This window comes from Agelaius phoeniceus, chromosome 7 (assembly GCF_051311805.1).
Source record: "Agelaius phoeniceus isolate bAgePho1 chromosome 7, bAgePho1.hap1, whole genome shotgun sequence".
Taxonomy (NCBI): domain Eukaryota; kingdom Metazoa; phylum Chordata; class Aves; order Passeriformes; family Icteridae; genus Agelaius; species Agelaius phoeniceus.
In genome coordinates this window covers 31,088,850-31,103,714 of record NC_135271.1, presented here as the reverse complement: position 1 = coordinate 31,103,714, position 14,865 = coordinate 31,088,850, and the positions used below count along the sequence as shown (strand labels likewise).

General features: G+C 48.3%; 2 protein-coding genes across 3 annotated transcripts in view; both read left to right on the top strand.

Moving 5' to 3' along the window:
- MYO3B (myosin IIIB) overlaps positions 1-10,709 on the top strand; it is a 211,785-nt gene extending 201,076 nt beyond the window's left edge. Inside the window, exon 39 of one of the 2 annotated variants that reach the window (XM_077181419.1) lies at positions 10,143-10,709. The gene's annotated coding sequence lies outside the window, so the exon portion shown is untranslated. Of the gene's footprint in view, positions 1-6,512; positions 6,763-10,142 lie in introns of those variants that run through there. The other variant, XM_077181420.1, reaches the window with a different exon arrangement.
- A 927-nt stretch (positions 10,710-11,636) lies between these two features.
- On the top strand, positions 11,637-14,125 carry SP5 (Sp5 transcription factor). Its single transcript, XM_054636779.2, has 2 exons — positions 11,637-11,985; positions 12,536-14,125. Exons 1-2 carry the CDS (start codon positions 11,935-11,937, stop codon positions 13,586-13,588), a joined length of 1,104 nt encoding a protein of 367 aa, XP_054492754.2. The 5' UTR covers positions 11,637-11,934; the 3' UTR covers positions 13,589-14,125.
- Positions 14,126-14,865: the final 740 nt, after the last annotated feature.

The following is a 14,865-nucleotide window of genomic DNA, read 5'->3' as shown; positions in this document are numbered from 1 at the left end:
ATTCAACTGCATTAAAGGCTACTTTTCTTTCTTTTAAGGTATTTTTTGAGCTATGGACAATACTCTGAGGATTATAAGATACTTTCTTGGGAAATTTCAGTATTTCCTACTGAAATTTCTCTTGCCATTTCTGCTCAATTACAGCATGCAGGAAACATGGTCATGGTTTTTCTCTCTGTCTTCCTTTGTGTTAAAAGAATTAGAGGGGGATTCTTCACTGTCTCTGCCACAGTGCAGTGGTAAGGTGCCAGCTTCACTGCTTCTTCCAACTGCTGCATGGAACCAATGGAGAGCACATGATTTGTTATTTCTGAGGGGGCAGAGCTTGCTTGTTTCACCCTGTGGCTTCCCACAGTGTTAATCTCTGTTGTATCCAATTTCTGGGTGACACTTGGGGGAGAACTTTCAAAGGATGGGCATGAAGAGAGAGATATTAATGGTCTTTCATAAGGGAATTAATGGCCTTGGGGACAATGCAGAAGAAAACTTCTATGAGAGAGACTTAGAAGAAAAGAGAGGAAGCTACATGAGACAAGAAGAAAAAATACATGAACCATTAGGTTTCATGGTAGAGGCAACCTTTAGTAAATTTTTGAATATTTTTCTCATCGTATACTATAATAAGGCAGTAAATCATCTTGCAGAGTGTCTTAAAATGTATGTAATACCTGTAGGAGAAAACCACTTTAAGATGCTTTAGAAGATTCTTGAGAAGCCAAGTGCTATAGTTTAGAACAAAATTACAAATGGATTAGTAATTCAAATTACAAAAGCAAAGGCAAATAAAATGTTCCTGATATAAAATTCCTCCCTTTTCTACAATGGGAAATTGCTGTAATACTGCAATCTGTATCTTGAGATCTGGTTCCTCTTTCAAAGATCAGGGAAAAAATCTTCAATTTTTGATGGTTCAAAGTAAAACATTTTTTCTTCTCTAGACCTGCAGTACTTCATCAGTATCAAGTTTTTAAAGGATTATTTTATAATCATTATCTTATATCTTACTGTAAGCTTTGGAAAAAGTATTTTCTGTCATAAGTTTACAGAAAATGTCAGCACAATAAAAAATCTGGAATTATTAATTTTCAAAAATAGTAATTGTTCAGTGTGCTAGAAATTTAGTGGTTTTAACTTCAGAAAGACAGACTACAAAGCAGGTGATAAAAATCATAAGTGATGTATAGTATATATTATCAGCAAATATTTCTCCAGGTGTCTCTCTATAAATATGCTACTAGATGGTGTGATGGAAATATCTTTTCTTTGATTTCTCCATCATTTTTTAAGCATTTTGAAGCAAAAATAGTGGTAATCTTTCATCTGAGGAGATTGTTTTCTCTCTTTTCTTCATCATGAGAATGATGTAGTGTAAAAATAACTTACTTTTCTCCTTTTATTGAGGTTCATTACATTGCAAAAAATGATTGGCTTCTTTAGGCAAACTACACAGAGATGGATATTCCTAGCATATATTTTTCACCTTCAAATTAAACAGAGCAAGAGATCAGAAAAATACTCAACAATCAAAATACATCACTTCAATTTTTGCAGATCGGTCTTGTAAAAACCCTTGCTTCTCTCAAACATCTAAATATAGATACTATTAGTTTCTCCATTTATAAAGATCTCAGATATTTACAGCCCATTACAATTAAATATATAATCTGTCTGCTCAGACAGACTAAACCTGGGTACTTGTATTAAGATCACACTGGTTTTGGTTTTGACAAAATAATTAATCAGTAGCTGGAAATTTGTGTTTACCAGTAGCTCACATACACTCTTGACAGGCAGGAATACAAACTTCTCAATATCCTATGATCTTCATTTAGCTCTTTGTATATCAGCATATATTGGTAAAGGACAACAACAAAACCTGGATTGAATTTAGGACATCAAGGAAGGGTGCTGAACAAGGGATAGACATAAATAATTGTCCACATCCTGTAAATTCTTCTGAATGGTCAAGAGCAAAAAATAGCCTAAACTTTTATTTCCCTTTTGTACTCTCCAGACTTCCATTATGTGAACATGCTGCTTCCCTCATAACTAATGCCTGTAAGACTGTTAGAGGGAACCAGCCAAACATGAGTTGATGGTAAGGGCAAAAAGCAGTGTCCCAAAACTTAGCTGATCGAGCAATATAGTTGTGAGCTTGTGCCTCATGTGTTTGCAGAGGATCAGATTCACTATGTTTGACCATATACAGTAGTGCAAGGATTCACTGGAAAAAGTTGGTGGAGCACTTACTGAGGGTGAGAGAAAACTGGCATAGAAAAAGGGTCTACTTGTTGTGGAGAAAATTAGCTCTTCTAATTGCTCCCACGTGTGAGATCAATGAAATACAGATGATAGCGTTACTTGATTCCCAAAGCTGTTTCTGGAGCAAAGCTTGCAGATCTGTCCTCAAGGGAGGTCATCGCCACTGAGAGTGGTTGTTTTCATGATTGGCAAGTGGAACTAGTGCCTTGGATAGAATCCTGTAGTGAGGAGTTTGCTAAAGCAGAGAAAGGATGGGCTGTTAAAGTAAGCAAATACCTAGTTATTTCTGCTCAGTATGTTCAGTGTTAGAGTTATAGAAGCATGTCTGGTTGTTAAGTACAGCCCACCTAATGTGTATTTTGTAAACCAAAGGTGCTGGGCTCTGGTTTTTACCTATCATATGCTCTCATCGCTGTCCACCAGGAAGAGTAGAAATATAGGTATTGTGGGTGTGTTGGTTCATGCAGCTTTATTTGCATAGGCTGCATGTTTGTCTCTTCATTGCCTCCACAGTCTCACTGCTGCCTCTCTGCATGTCCAAGTTTATGTGGGTTTTACTCTGTCTGAAAGATTAACAACTGCTCATAATTCAAAAGTTGCTAAGAGAGTGTACAAGTGTCAGAAGAGACTGATGTGAAATCAGGGGGATGGGAGTGCTACAGAAAAGAGTTTGGATTTTGCAAGGGAAATAAGTTGCAACATGGTATTATTTGGTCCCAAGCTGTGGGCCTCTGCTCATCAGTCCAACTCCCTGCACTTCAGTAGGGTTGATATATGACATTGAACAAGGTATGTGATCCCCTGTGTTGCCTTTGATAAAAAAGCTATAATAACATAGTACATCTTTATAGAGGGGTTGTGAAGATAGATGCTTTAAAGATGATGACCTCAAAGTGACTAAAGCTCCTCCCAGTACGTTCACTGAAGTTTGACCTCCTTCTTACTCAGGACTGTCACAAGATTTTGCTTATTGATCCTATTTCTTATGTGTCTACCCAGCTCGGCAGCTGCCCTCCTGTTACTCAGAAAAATATCCTGAATATTCCTCTCACACCTGGCTGGTATATCCTTACATACCCTGTCACTGGTAAGCTTGGCAAGTTGACAGCTTACAAAAAGAAGAAAGGGAAACTGTGTAGTTGCTTTTCTGGCTGGTGGCAGGAGAGAGCAGGGAAGGGGAGACAAAGTTTCCACCCCTTATCTAGGTTGGATGTATGTATGAGTTGAATGTCAGAGGTGGCTGTATATGGCTGCATAGAGCGAAATGTTGAAGAACACCCCACAGAGATGAAAACAGCTTCAATCAATTGCTCAGGCTGAGCTGCTCCATTCATCTTGGTATTCTCATAATCAGTGTCACCAGTATTAACATGTGTAATTCCATGCTCATTCTTAGCTTCCACAGTCAGTCTCAGCACTGATGTGCTGTCTGCTTGGAGGTTACCTTTTCTCTTCACCTAGATGGTTAGGCTTTTGCTTCTGACCCCTGCCAAAATGCTGGGCTACATTCAGACATCTGACCAGTGTAAGTTCAGAGTCTGTGCAGCTCTGTTTTTCATACATTCCTCCTCTGCTGTCTTCCAGTTGTTGATGCTTTACTTTGGAGCACTGCAAATAGTGTCTAAATTATAGTGGAGAAGCATATACCAAAAGAAAGAACAAAGCAGACTAGATTGTGCTATTTCTAAGTATTTATAAGAAAATACTGATCAGCTGGAGCCTGTCTGACTGGTAGAGCAACAGTAGGTAGAGGAAATGATTCGTTTTATAGGCAGTGTGATCAAGATCCTGTGAAGGCTGTAACATAGAGAGCAGCAGTTGAATTGATGACCAGTGAGGCATATGGTATCTAAATTAACAGCATAGGATCTCCCAGGAGGAGGAGGTCACCAGGGTATCAGAAGGCTGAAGCAGAAAGTTCATTTTGTCTCTTCCCATATTGAATTCCTGAGATGAATGCTATACTAATTTGGAAAACTAGATAAAACTGGAGATGTAACACCTTCTCTTGAGTCTTTGCAATAGACTTTAATGGATAAAGTTATGCACATTCCTAGAACTACCTCTAGCCTGTGTACATTTCTAAAACTTTATTTAGAGGGATTTTGATTACTGTGTTCTCTTGTAAACAGTCTTACTTCTAGAATGCAAATTACCTTACCCTTAATGAGAACAGGCAGCAGAAATTCATAAATCAACTGATAACTGTATCTCATTAAAGAGAAGCACTGGCACTACAGAGCAGCTTCTTTTTGAATCACTCTGTGTGCCAAGTACACTTAGCATGTGTAGCAATGGAAGTAGAAAAAAAGTAGTAAATCATGAGCCCAATTCAGTTTTTCTGGGCATCTACTCCAGTGCCTTCTGTAAGAATCTTGACAGAATATTATTTTTCAGCCCCATTGTGCATTGATAAGAATGGCAGCATTTTATAAAGTTAGTCTGATTACAGATTAAATTGCATGACTTGGCATTTGGATTTTTCTCCAAGCTTCTTTTTAAGACAAAAAATTTGGAAAATAGTTCTTTGTGGTTTAGTGTGACCTCCTAAGACGCAGTCAGTAGTTTTCAGTTGCAGATTTCTATATCATTTGGGCATTGGAGTGCCAGCACTGCAGCATCGTAGTCTCATTCCTATTTCCAGGCATAAGAACAAGGTAATTTAGACTAATAAATTTCCACTTTGTTGCAGTATCTGTGTTTTGCCAGGTACTCTTCTTTCTTTCATATGTAATATGTGCTTATGTCAGCTCAATGCCAGTAGATTATGTGAGTTTTCTTCATGTAGTAGGAAAATAGGAGTGTGAGATTTACTGAGGGAGAAAAGCCCAAAAATGTAACAATTTGAAGATCTTATCTTTTTTCTCCCTCTGTCTCAGAGATTCCAGAAGTGTGAGAAAAATTATACTGTTCATTAGACTAGTTCATGAGTCATGGCCGTGCTGATATACTCATCTTTGAGGAGAATATCCTTTCTCCTCATCTTGTCTGGGTTCTCAAACAGCTGGTCAAGCTGTTTGGCCCTGAGCAATAGGAGCTGATTGAAGACTGAAGTGAAAGGTGATTTATTCCCAGATTAGGGTTGTTTGCTTTCATTGGCATGGCCAGCCAGCCAGCAGAAGGTGCATGCCTCAGCCAATACTCCTGAGGTTTCGGCTGAGCTGGGGTAAGTTGTTCAAGGTTTGGTGAGGAGCAGCCTCATAATCTATGTGCAGAACTGAGGCAAGGAGCTCCTCTTTTCAAGCCTGGAGCAGTTGTGTGTATGGCAAGGGTCATTCCCCTTGTAAAGAAGGGGAAGAAAGCTGACTCTAGCATGTAAGAGTATGGTTAGAATGACTTCATCTTTTTATAGCTCTATGAAGATGGAGAGCATAGTAAAAAATATTGTGTATTTGAAATACATTTGAAATAATTTTATTTATTGTATTTTAATTTTCAGAATTGGAGGGAGGGAAATTTATATTTGGGTAGTTAATGTAATTTATGCATTTAACTATTTATGTATTATTCTGCACCACTTAAGGCGTCAATTTATGAAATGACGCAGAAACATACTGTACACTGCTTTCCTGAAAAGACTTTTCTGCCAGTCTATGAGAGCACTGTTCAGCTAGGGAGAGATAAGTCATTTCAGAATTGTAATTTAATTTTCCCCAATCTTTCATGGGATCCTGAACCTCTGGTGGCAGTCAAGAAGACTGGCATTTAAAAAAAACCAAACACCTCAATTTAGAAATCTAGTTTTTCTAGGTGCTGTTCAAAAACTCTCCCCCTGTTGGGGGCACTCACCTATGTCATAGTTTATAGGCTGCCTTTCACTAATATGTATGCATAACTGGAAAAACCTACCTTGAAAGCATTATACAGAGAGGGTCTTCAGATTCTCTCCCATAGGGTGAAGACAATATCTCTTTCCTGAGACACCTTTAATGCCAGTCATGTACCATACCTGTGTCCCTGTTTTGATCCTCACAATGTAACTATTAGGCTTTTTCTTCATATCTCTGGGCTTTTCCCCCCAACTAAAGTGAAGTTGTTGAAGAGTTTATGTAGAGCACTTGCCTTTTATAACAAAGATTATGGACATTTTTATATGTTCTTGTTCAGTAGTCCTTGAAGAATGGGTTATTTCAAAAGTGCTTCTTGAAATATTGAAAAATACTGCCATTAGAAAATACTTACTGTTTTCTCTACCAAAAGGTTCTAAAATTACAGCATGAGTTTGTTAAATAACAGGTGTATTTTTACAGTGTTGGATTGATCCACTCAGCCAAATCAACAGCAATGTGGCAGCCATGTGATCGTCCAGTATTTGTGTGTAAGTTAAACAAGGATCTTTCTGGATAAACTTTGTGCTGTTTCCAGTTCTAACACAGTGTAGACACAGACAGCTGTTTAATTTTTCAATAAGTATACTAAGTAACTAAAACTAATTATCATGAGACAAATTTTTAGATAATATACTCTCTGTAGTTAAGAGGAAGTAAATAACAATTTAATTACCTTTTCATTCTGTACTAACTGCAATGTAAAAAAATTAGCTATATGTATCTGTAGTCATAAAATTAAAAGTTCCCATCCAGTCTTCCCCAAACAAATGCATTCCATCAAAAATACAGAGGCTTTTTTTACCTAGTGTTTCCCCAAAGGAGAGAACAAGCAGGATGCACACAGCAGATCCTTTTCAGCTGCTCACCAGAGTCTTGGTTTGCTTTCTGTTTTGTAGGAGTCCATTTCTAGCTGTTAGAGCTGTGACAAAAATGCAGCCATGTATGCCAGAGGCAGAGAGCATTTCCAGAAATATTGAAATTATCATCTTGAACTAAAAGTGTCCCAGGCATTCCAAGTAGAGCCAAGAATAACACTTTCAATATTGTTATGATTAAGAGTCTGATTCCTTTTTTAAAATATGGAAACCAGGGAAGTAAGTATATCCAAAAATGTTCACCAGTGTTCCCCAAGACAGGAGGAAGAGTCACAAAGGGCCAGCCAAAGATAGAGCAGAAGATGAATACATTAAGATATTTAAAACTTCAACAACAATTTTGTGAGGCATTAAACTTTGTGAGGCATGAAACTTGTTCTACTTCTCATAAAGGGCAACTCAGCTTTCAGAAGTTTGGGAAATCCTCTATTAATCTTTGTCAAATCTATACCTACACTGGGAAATGTTGAGGCAAGCCTTTAAATCCTAAATATGCCTTAACATGTGCCAATCTTGTCTAGAATTTTGTGGTTTTCCCTAAAGCACAGGAAAAAAAGCAGGAGATACCATAGCAGTTTTTAATGTTTTTTATTTTCATCTACTGATGTTCAAATTACACTGTGTGAACTGGTAATCATCTTATGCAGTCATGTTGTCTACTGTAAAAATGTGAATATGCTGAAGTAAATAAAAATAGTATTAATGGCACATACCTCAGAACTATTGACGGTGTATCCACACGTGCCTGAAGCTATATACCTAGGGTAATTTACCTTCTGGTGAAACTTCTTGCTGTTGTGGATGGGTGGATTCTGTTAGTACATCTTTAAACCAGAAATGAGGGATGGTGTGAAGACACGGCCTTCTGGAGCAAGCTTATTAAAGCTTTTTCAGGTTTAAATTTTGCCACTCTTATGGACAACTTGACTAGGAGGTTTGGCTCAAAGTTAATGCAGCTGTTCACTTTAAAATGATCCTGTCTCTGATTCTTTGTCACAATTGCTAAAGAACAGTGTTTAGTGGAAAGCAATGCAGGAACCCCAGGCTGTGGACAGGCAGGCGGCCAGAGCCGATCAAAGTTTGATCATGGGGGGGTCAAGGGAGATGACTGCAAATGACTTTGGAAAAGTGAATGTCATGAGAGGACCTGGCTGTGGCAGCGTGAGCCATCACTGGGACAGGTTGTGGGGTAGGCTCCAGGGTGAGGTACTTGGGGCCCTGAAGTCAGAGGCACAGCAGAAACCATGGAGGGCACCACTGGCATGCAAGCAGCTGTTATTCCAGGTATGCTGCCTGCATTCAAACCAAGGTCCACAGAACCCTGCATGGTGGTACAGCCACTCTGGGATACCTGGATCTGAAAAATCCTGATTTTTAAGACACCTATCTAAGAAACGGTGATGGTGACTCGTGATTTACACCTCCTGTGTTAAATCGACAGTATCCATGCAGCCCAGTGCAGCCTGAGCCCCTCTGACCCCGGGGGCGGTAGGGGTCTCGCCGCCCGCCGTAGCAGGCAGGGTCCCATGGAGGCAGCGGGGCTCCGGGAGCTCCCTGCGCCTCAGCCCCGTGACTGGAGCAATTCAGGCTCCGGCTCTGCCTCGGGGCCGCCGGGCTGCCCCCGGCGCGGCCCTGCCTCCCCGGTGGGCCCAAGAGCTGCTCCGGCCCCTACAGCCCCGCCGCTGGGGACCGGCCCCTTGAGCTGCGGGCCAAAGCTCCAGCAGGGCTGTGCTGTTCAGCGCCGCTCTCCGAGCTGCCCCTGGCCCGGCTGCGGCGCCGGGAGCAGCCCCCAGCGCCCCGGCCCCGCGCTGCAATTCAGCTCTGGTGTCCCTTTGCTTTACACTAGGACGGAGCGGCAGCCCATTTCTCATGGAAATCGTGCTTTGTGTAACTGAATTGACACTTGGCCTTGATACCTGTATCTCCTGATAACTGAAACAAATTTCTAAAATAAATATTGTACTTTGATCTTCCAGCCCTGCATTTTTAATGACAGCTCTGAACATCACTTCATTAAGAATACATTTCAGGAGACTGAAATGCTCCGAGTTTGAACACTAATTATTTGTACAGAAAATTATGACTGCAGCGTTTCATTTTTCAGCCCATTGGTTTCTTCGAGAAATGAGAATTTATTCTCGATTTTTAGGTAATGTACTTTCTAGGATGCAGATTTATGGCATTTGTAGTGTAGAAACTTATCCAGTTTTCCACTAACTTTTTTGCAACTTGACAAATTATTTGGGTTCGTCGAGATATATGGGGAAATACCGTACTTTAGAGAATGGAGGGAACCTCGGGGTGTTCAGTGTCTCCTGATCTACCTATCCCCTCTCATTTCGTTTAGAAACATTGTTCTGAGTATTCATCTAGCAATTACTAGGTAAAACGAATTAACAAAAATCGAGGTAGGGGTTAAATCGGGCATCTCGCATATCTCTGGGTTTGACATAAGTTTGGAGATACGGAGGTTTAGGGACAACGCAAGCGCGAGCGCCGCCGTTCCGCTCGTCTAGCGAGTTATTGCTCCTCCGGGAAGCCGAGGTGCGGGTCGGGCTCCCCACGTGTGGCTCCCCCTCAGCTCCGGCTGCCCCAGCTACAGCTTAGACCAGAGGGGACGACAAGTGCGCTCCTGCCCCGATGCGGCTCTAGGGGCGCGGCTGGAGCGTGGCAGTGAGCGGGGGGCACCCGAGGGCTGCGGGCGGGGGTGCGCGGGGTAGTGCCTGTGTGCGTGTCCTGCCGGCCGCGCTGTCGGCCGGGGCTCGCTGTGGTTCCCCGTTAGCCGCCATGTCCCGTGTTGACGCGGCGCAGCCCCCGGCAGATCGCTCAGCGGCGGTACTGGGAGGTGTTCGTGTTTGGTGGATGGAGGTGCCGGGCCGCGGGGTCCTGCAGCAGCGGCGAACCTTGCCTCGATGCATCAGTGCGTGGTAAAAGCGCTGGATGCGGGACCCATGTCTTCCTGTTGCCAACCTGGTGAAGCGGTTACCTGGCACATGGGAAGAGCTTGATATGGCTCCTGCGTAGTGTTACATGGGGTCGAGCTTTTATTTCTCCCCGGGACTCAATATGGAGCCGTGGGAGAGGACTTGGCACTTTAATCCCTTCAAAGAAACCGATCTAATTCAAGCCCTACAACTCTTGAAAGTCTTTGAGCGCACAGTGATTGTTTCCACAGGAAAGGCAGATAAAGATCTCTGTGTGCTGGCGTTTAAAGAGACTTCAGTGGCGGTGCGAATACAATTGAACCCAGCGACTGCGGGGAGGATCGAGTTACCTGTGCAAACAGCTCCAGAGGACCAGAGCCAGCCGGCATCTGCCCGAAAGAGTACCCCCACCTCCTCAAGACGGAGATGAACGTCCTGGTTTGGTACCTGGCCAAACAGGCCGGCGTTTGCGATGGCCTCGGAGCAGATGGGGAAGCGGGGAGGAGAGGAGCGCGTTTCCAGGGCCCCCGGCGGAGCGCGGAGCTGAGCGGGCCCGCGGAGAGGCGCGGGGCCCCGCCTGCCCCTTGCTGGGCGGCACATGCGAGGGGGCCCGCCAGATCTGCAGCCCACTGAGCTCAGCAGCCGACGGTGGCGGCAAGCTGTGACCCAGATGTGCCTGGTGCTGGTTAGAGGGTCAATAGCCTCACACATGGTCGAACGCAAGACAGGTTAGATCCTTCATACACACATGCGTATAGAGATGTACAGACAGAGGCCGAAAGGTGCGGGATGAAGTAACAAAGCGCTTGGGGCCGACTTTGTCTTTGGGGCAGGAGGTGAGAGAGCAGGGGAGGCAGAGACCCGATAGCAGCGTTCGTGCTCCCGAGGAGCCACCCCGATCTCCACTCCCCGCCGGCGCAAGACAGGCCGGCTCGGCAGGCCCGCCAAGAGAGACTCCGGTCTTCATTTAAAGAAATTATGCTCCTTACACCCGGCTCCCGCTAGGGAAGAGGAAACTTTTCCCTTCTGTTTCCCGGCTGCCCGGTTTGTCGGTGTGTCTGTCTGAGAGAACGGTTGCTGCTGGTGGCAGCCCGCTGCTCCTCCCCGGGCCCGGCTGGGCGCCTGGCCTGGCCCCGCGCCAGGCGGGGGCTCCCGGTAACAAGGGGGCAATGCCGGCTGAGCGAAGTGAAACAAATCCAGCTACCAGAGGAGAAAATGCGCGGTTATTTGCCGAGTCATATCGAGGGCATACCCCTCAGCCTCGGGGGAAGGGCGGGCGGAGGGAGGGAGCGGGGAGGAACCACCGACAATTACTCCAGGGAAGTTTGACGGCTGGGATTGACCAGCCCCGACCAGGTGAACTCCATGTGCTATGTTACCTTCAGTCTTTAAACACTATCAGAGGAATCCGGAGGCAGATTCCTCGAGCGATAACAAAGACGCGTTGTCACTTTAGGGCTCTGCCACAAATTTAATTGCAAAAAAAAAAAAAAAAAAAAAGGAGGGGAGATCCAGTGTCTTGCACATCCAACGCGAGGGTCTCTAGGCGGTAAGGGGTCCTTTGATCAAGAAAATCCAATTATTTGTGTATATACATTTCCCACATAGTGATTACTTCATTAATTGTCCCGCCTTTATCTCCTCCCTTCCCATCCCCCCTAATAATCAGTTCTTTTATCCAGACCAACAAACACACCATAGGAGCTTTGTGGATTCAAAGGATTTGCTTTCGCTTCTGAAAGAGCCGCTATTCTTTGATGATTGGGTAGCGGCAAACTTCAAAGCCATAAATCTTCCCTCTGACTGGTTGGCGGCCCGGCAAAGTCCTTATCAAATTCTTGGAGGTGATCCTGGCGCAGTCAGACAGTCCGCGGAGATCGCGCAGCGCGGGGGGGTGGGACGCGCACGGAGGCGAAGAGATCAGAAGGAAAGGGAGAGAGAGGGGGAGAGAGAAGGAAACTGGGCAGCTCCTCGTCTTCCCCTTGGCGTCCTCATGCCGCGGCAGTGCCCCGGCGCCTTCCCTTCGCCCCGGGCGCAGTAGCCATGGCCGCGGTGGCAGTCCTCCGGAACGATTCCCTTCAGGCTTTCCTCCAGGTCAGTACCCGCACCCGGTGTTCCTCGAACTGTGCCGAGTCCCACGGTTGTGACCCGCATTGCGCGGGGGCAGCTGGTGTCAGCCGCCTCCCTCCCGGGGCTTTTCCCGGCGGGCGACCCGGAGAGGTAGGTGGGGACCCCGCGGTAGTAGGAGGCCGGGCTCGGGCTTCTAGGGCCTGGAACTTCCCTCTCCTGCCAGCAGCCCGTTAGTAACTCCAGGCAGTGCTCCGTGGCAAGGGGTGTGGGGGGCGCGGGGGCTGCCTCCCTGCCCACAGCGGCTGCTTCCCCAGCTCAGGAGCGGCAGCGGGGCCGGCAGCGCCGGCCGCAGGCGGGACCGGTCTCTGGGCGGAGCGGGGGGGCCGGGCACGTCCTGCCCTCTGGGTGCGCATTGTTTTCGGAAAGTTTACCGGCCGTGCGGGGAGCGGCGGGCCGGCCCTAGCCGCGCACGGGCAGTGGTGCGGGAAGTTTCTCGCAGGCCGGTGTCTGCGGGCGGCGAGTAACGCGCTCTCTTCCCTCCTTCCCTTCTCCCCTCCCTCCCGTTCCTGCGCAGGACCGCACCCCCAGCGCCTCCCCAGACTTGGCCAAGCACTCGCCCCTGGCTCTTCTGGCCGCTACTTGTAGCCGAATCGGGCAGCCGGGCGCAGCGCCCTCGGATTTCCTGCCGGTCTCCTACGACCCGACGCTGGGATCCCCCTCTAGGATCTTCCACCCGTGGAGCGGCGAGATGCCAGCGCACTCCCCGGGAGGGCTGCCGCCGCCACATCCCAGCTTGGGGTTGACCCCTCAGAAGAACCACCTGCAACCCTCCTTCGGGGGTTCTCACGAACTGCCCCTCACCCCCCCGGCGGACCCCTCCTATCCCTACGAGTTCTCCCCCGTCAAGATGCTGCCCTCCTCCATGGCCGCCCTGCCGTCCAGCTGCCCGCCCGCCTACGTCCCCTACGCCGCCCAGGCCGCCCTGCCGCCCGGGTACTCCAACCTGCTTCCGCCCGCCCAGCCCTGCCGGCAACTGTCGCCCAACCCGCCGCCCGAGGACATCCCCTGGTGGAGCATCCAGCAGGCCAGCGCCCCGGGCGGCTGCGGCCACCGCTTCCCCGCAGCGGCGGCGCTGCCGCGGAGCCTGGTGCTGGGGCACTCGGACTTCGCTCAGTACCAGACGCAGATCGCCGCCCTGCTGCAGACCAAGTCTCCCCTGGCGGCAACGGCCAGGAGGTGCCGCCGCTGCCGCTGCCCCAACTGCCAGTCGGCCGCGGGCAGCGCCCCTGAGGCGGAGCCGGGCAAGAAGAAGCAGCACATCTGCCACATCCCCGGCTGCGGCAAGGTGTACGGCAAGACCTCGCACCTGAAGGCGCACCTGCGCTGGCACACGGGCGAGCGGCCCTTCGTCTGCAACTGGCTCTTCTGCGGGAAGAGCTTCACCCGCTCCGACGAGCTGCAGCGGCACCTGCGGACTCACACGGGCGAGAAGCGCTTCGTCTGCCCCGAGTGCGGGAAGCGCTTCATGCGCAGCGACCACCTGGCCAAGCACGTCAAGACTCACCAGAACAAGAAGCTGAAGGCGGCGGCGGACGGCGTCAAGCGGGAGGACAGCCGCGACCTGTGACTGCCGGGACAGCCGGCGGCTGCTGCCTCCGCGGGCCGAGCCGAGACGCGGCGGGACCCGGGCGGGGGGCGTTTCTCCGCCGGGGGCAGGGCTGCGGGGAGAGGGCGGCCGGCTCTCGGACTCTCGCCGGACACGGCGAGCAGTACCCCGGCTGGGGGCGGCCTCCGCGGACCCTCAGGCCCGGAATGGACGCTCATGGGGCCCCGGGGCCGTGCCTGCCCTGGAGCGCGGCTGAGGGGGGGACCCGGGCGCTGGGGCTCCAGCGGGACCGGCCCGGGCCGGCCGCGGGGGTCGAGGCTTATAGACACCTGGGGGTAAGGTGGCAGCGCCGGTGTGGCCGTGCTGGGGCTCGGCCCTCGTGCTTTCAGGGTAACAGACTGAAGTTTTGTGTACAGGCTATTTAATAGTTACGTTTGAATACACGTGTTCCCCTCCGTCTTCGACCCCGCGCGGGGTCTAGCATGAGATGTTTCTGTAAAGCGACCCGCGACCGCAGCGTGAAATAAACACGTTCACACCGGGGTCAGCAGGGACGGTCCCGCCGCGTCGGTCTCGTTTGATCCTTCCCCGGGTGCCCCGCGCGCGGCCGCCGCCTTCCCGCCATTTCCCGCTGAGGCGGCGGGCCCGCTCCGGCCCCGGCTCCATCACGGCGGCCGAGCGGAGCTCGGCGCACGGTGACCCGAGAGCTGCTCATGGTAAACACCTTTAAAATCCCGGGAGCTGCTTCGGACCGGTGTGTCTGTTGGCTTTGGTTGGTGGGTTGGGTTTGGGTTTAGTTTTTTTTAATTATTTTCAATATTTTGTTTCCCCACATGAAGCCGAGGGAAAAAAGAGAAATGCATGGTGCCGGTACTGGGAATGAACATACAGGTCAGGTTCTAAGACCGGGATTTATATTTCTGCAGAAGTGGACAGCAGTCAGTGTTAGTGATGCCCCTTCTCAGAGAGGTCCAGGCCACAGGGCCAGCCCCAGACAGCCACTCTCAGCCCGAGCTCCTGTGGCACAGCAGAGCTAAAACATGCTTCCCGAATGTTGACTTTCTGTAAAACTGCACAGTTGAGGGGCTGAGATACGTGTTACCCTGCCAGTACAACAAAATGGCAGTCACTGTCCTGCGAAGGGAAAGACCCTTGGCACAAAACTGCGTTTAGAAGTATCTAGTAGATAGTGACAGCCTTTTAGGGTTTCTTATCTCTCACTGGCCATCACGTAAGTATAGACGTATTTCTTTTAAAATAATAACTTTTTTTACTGCAGCGAGATCCCTATTTATTTT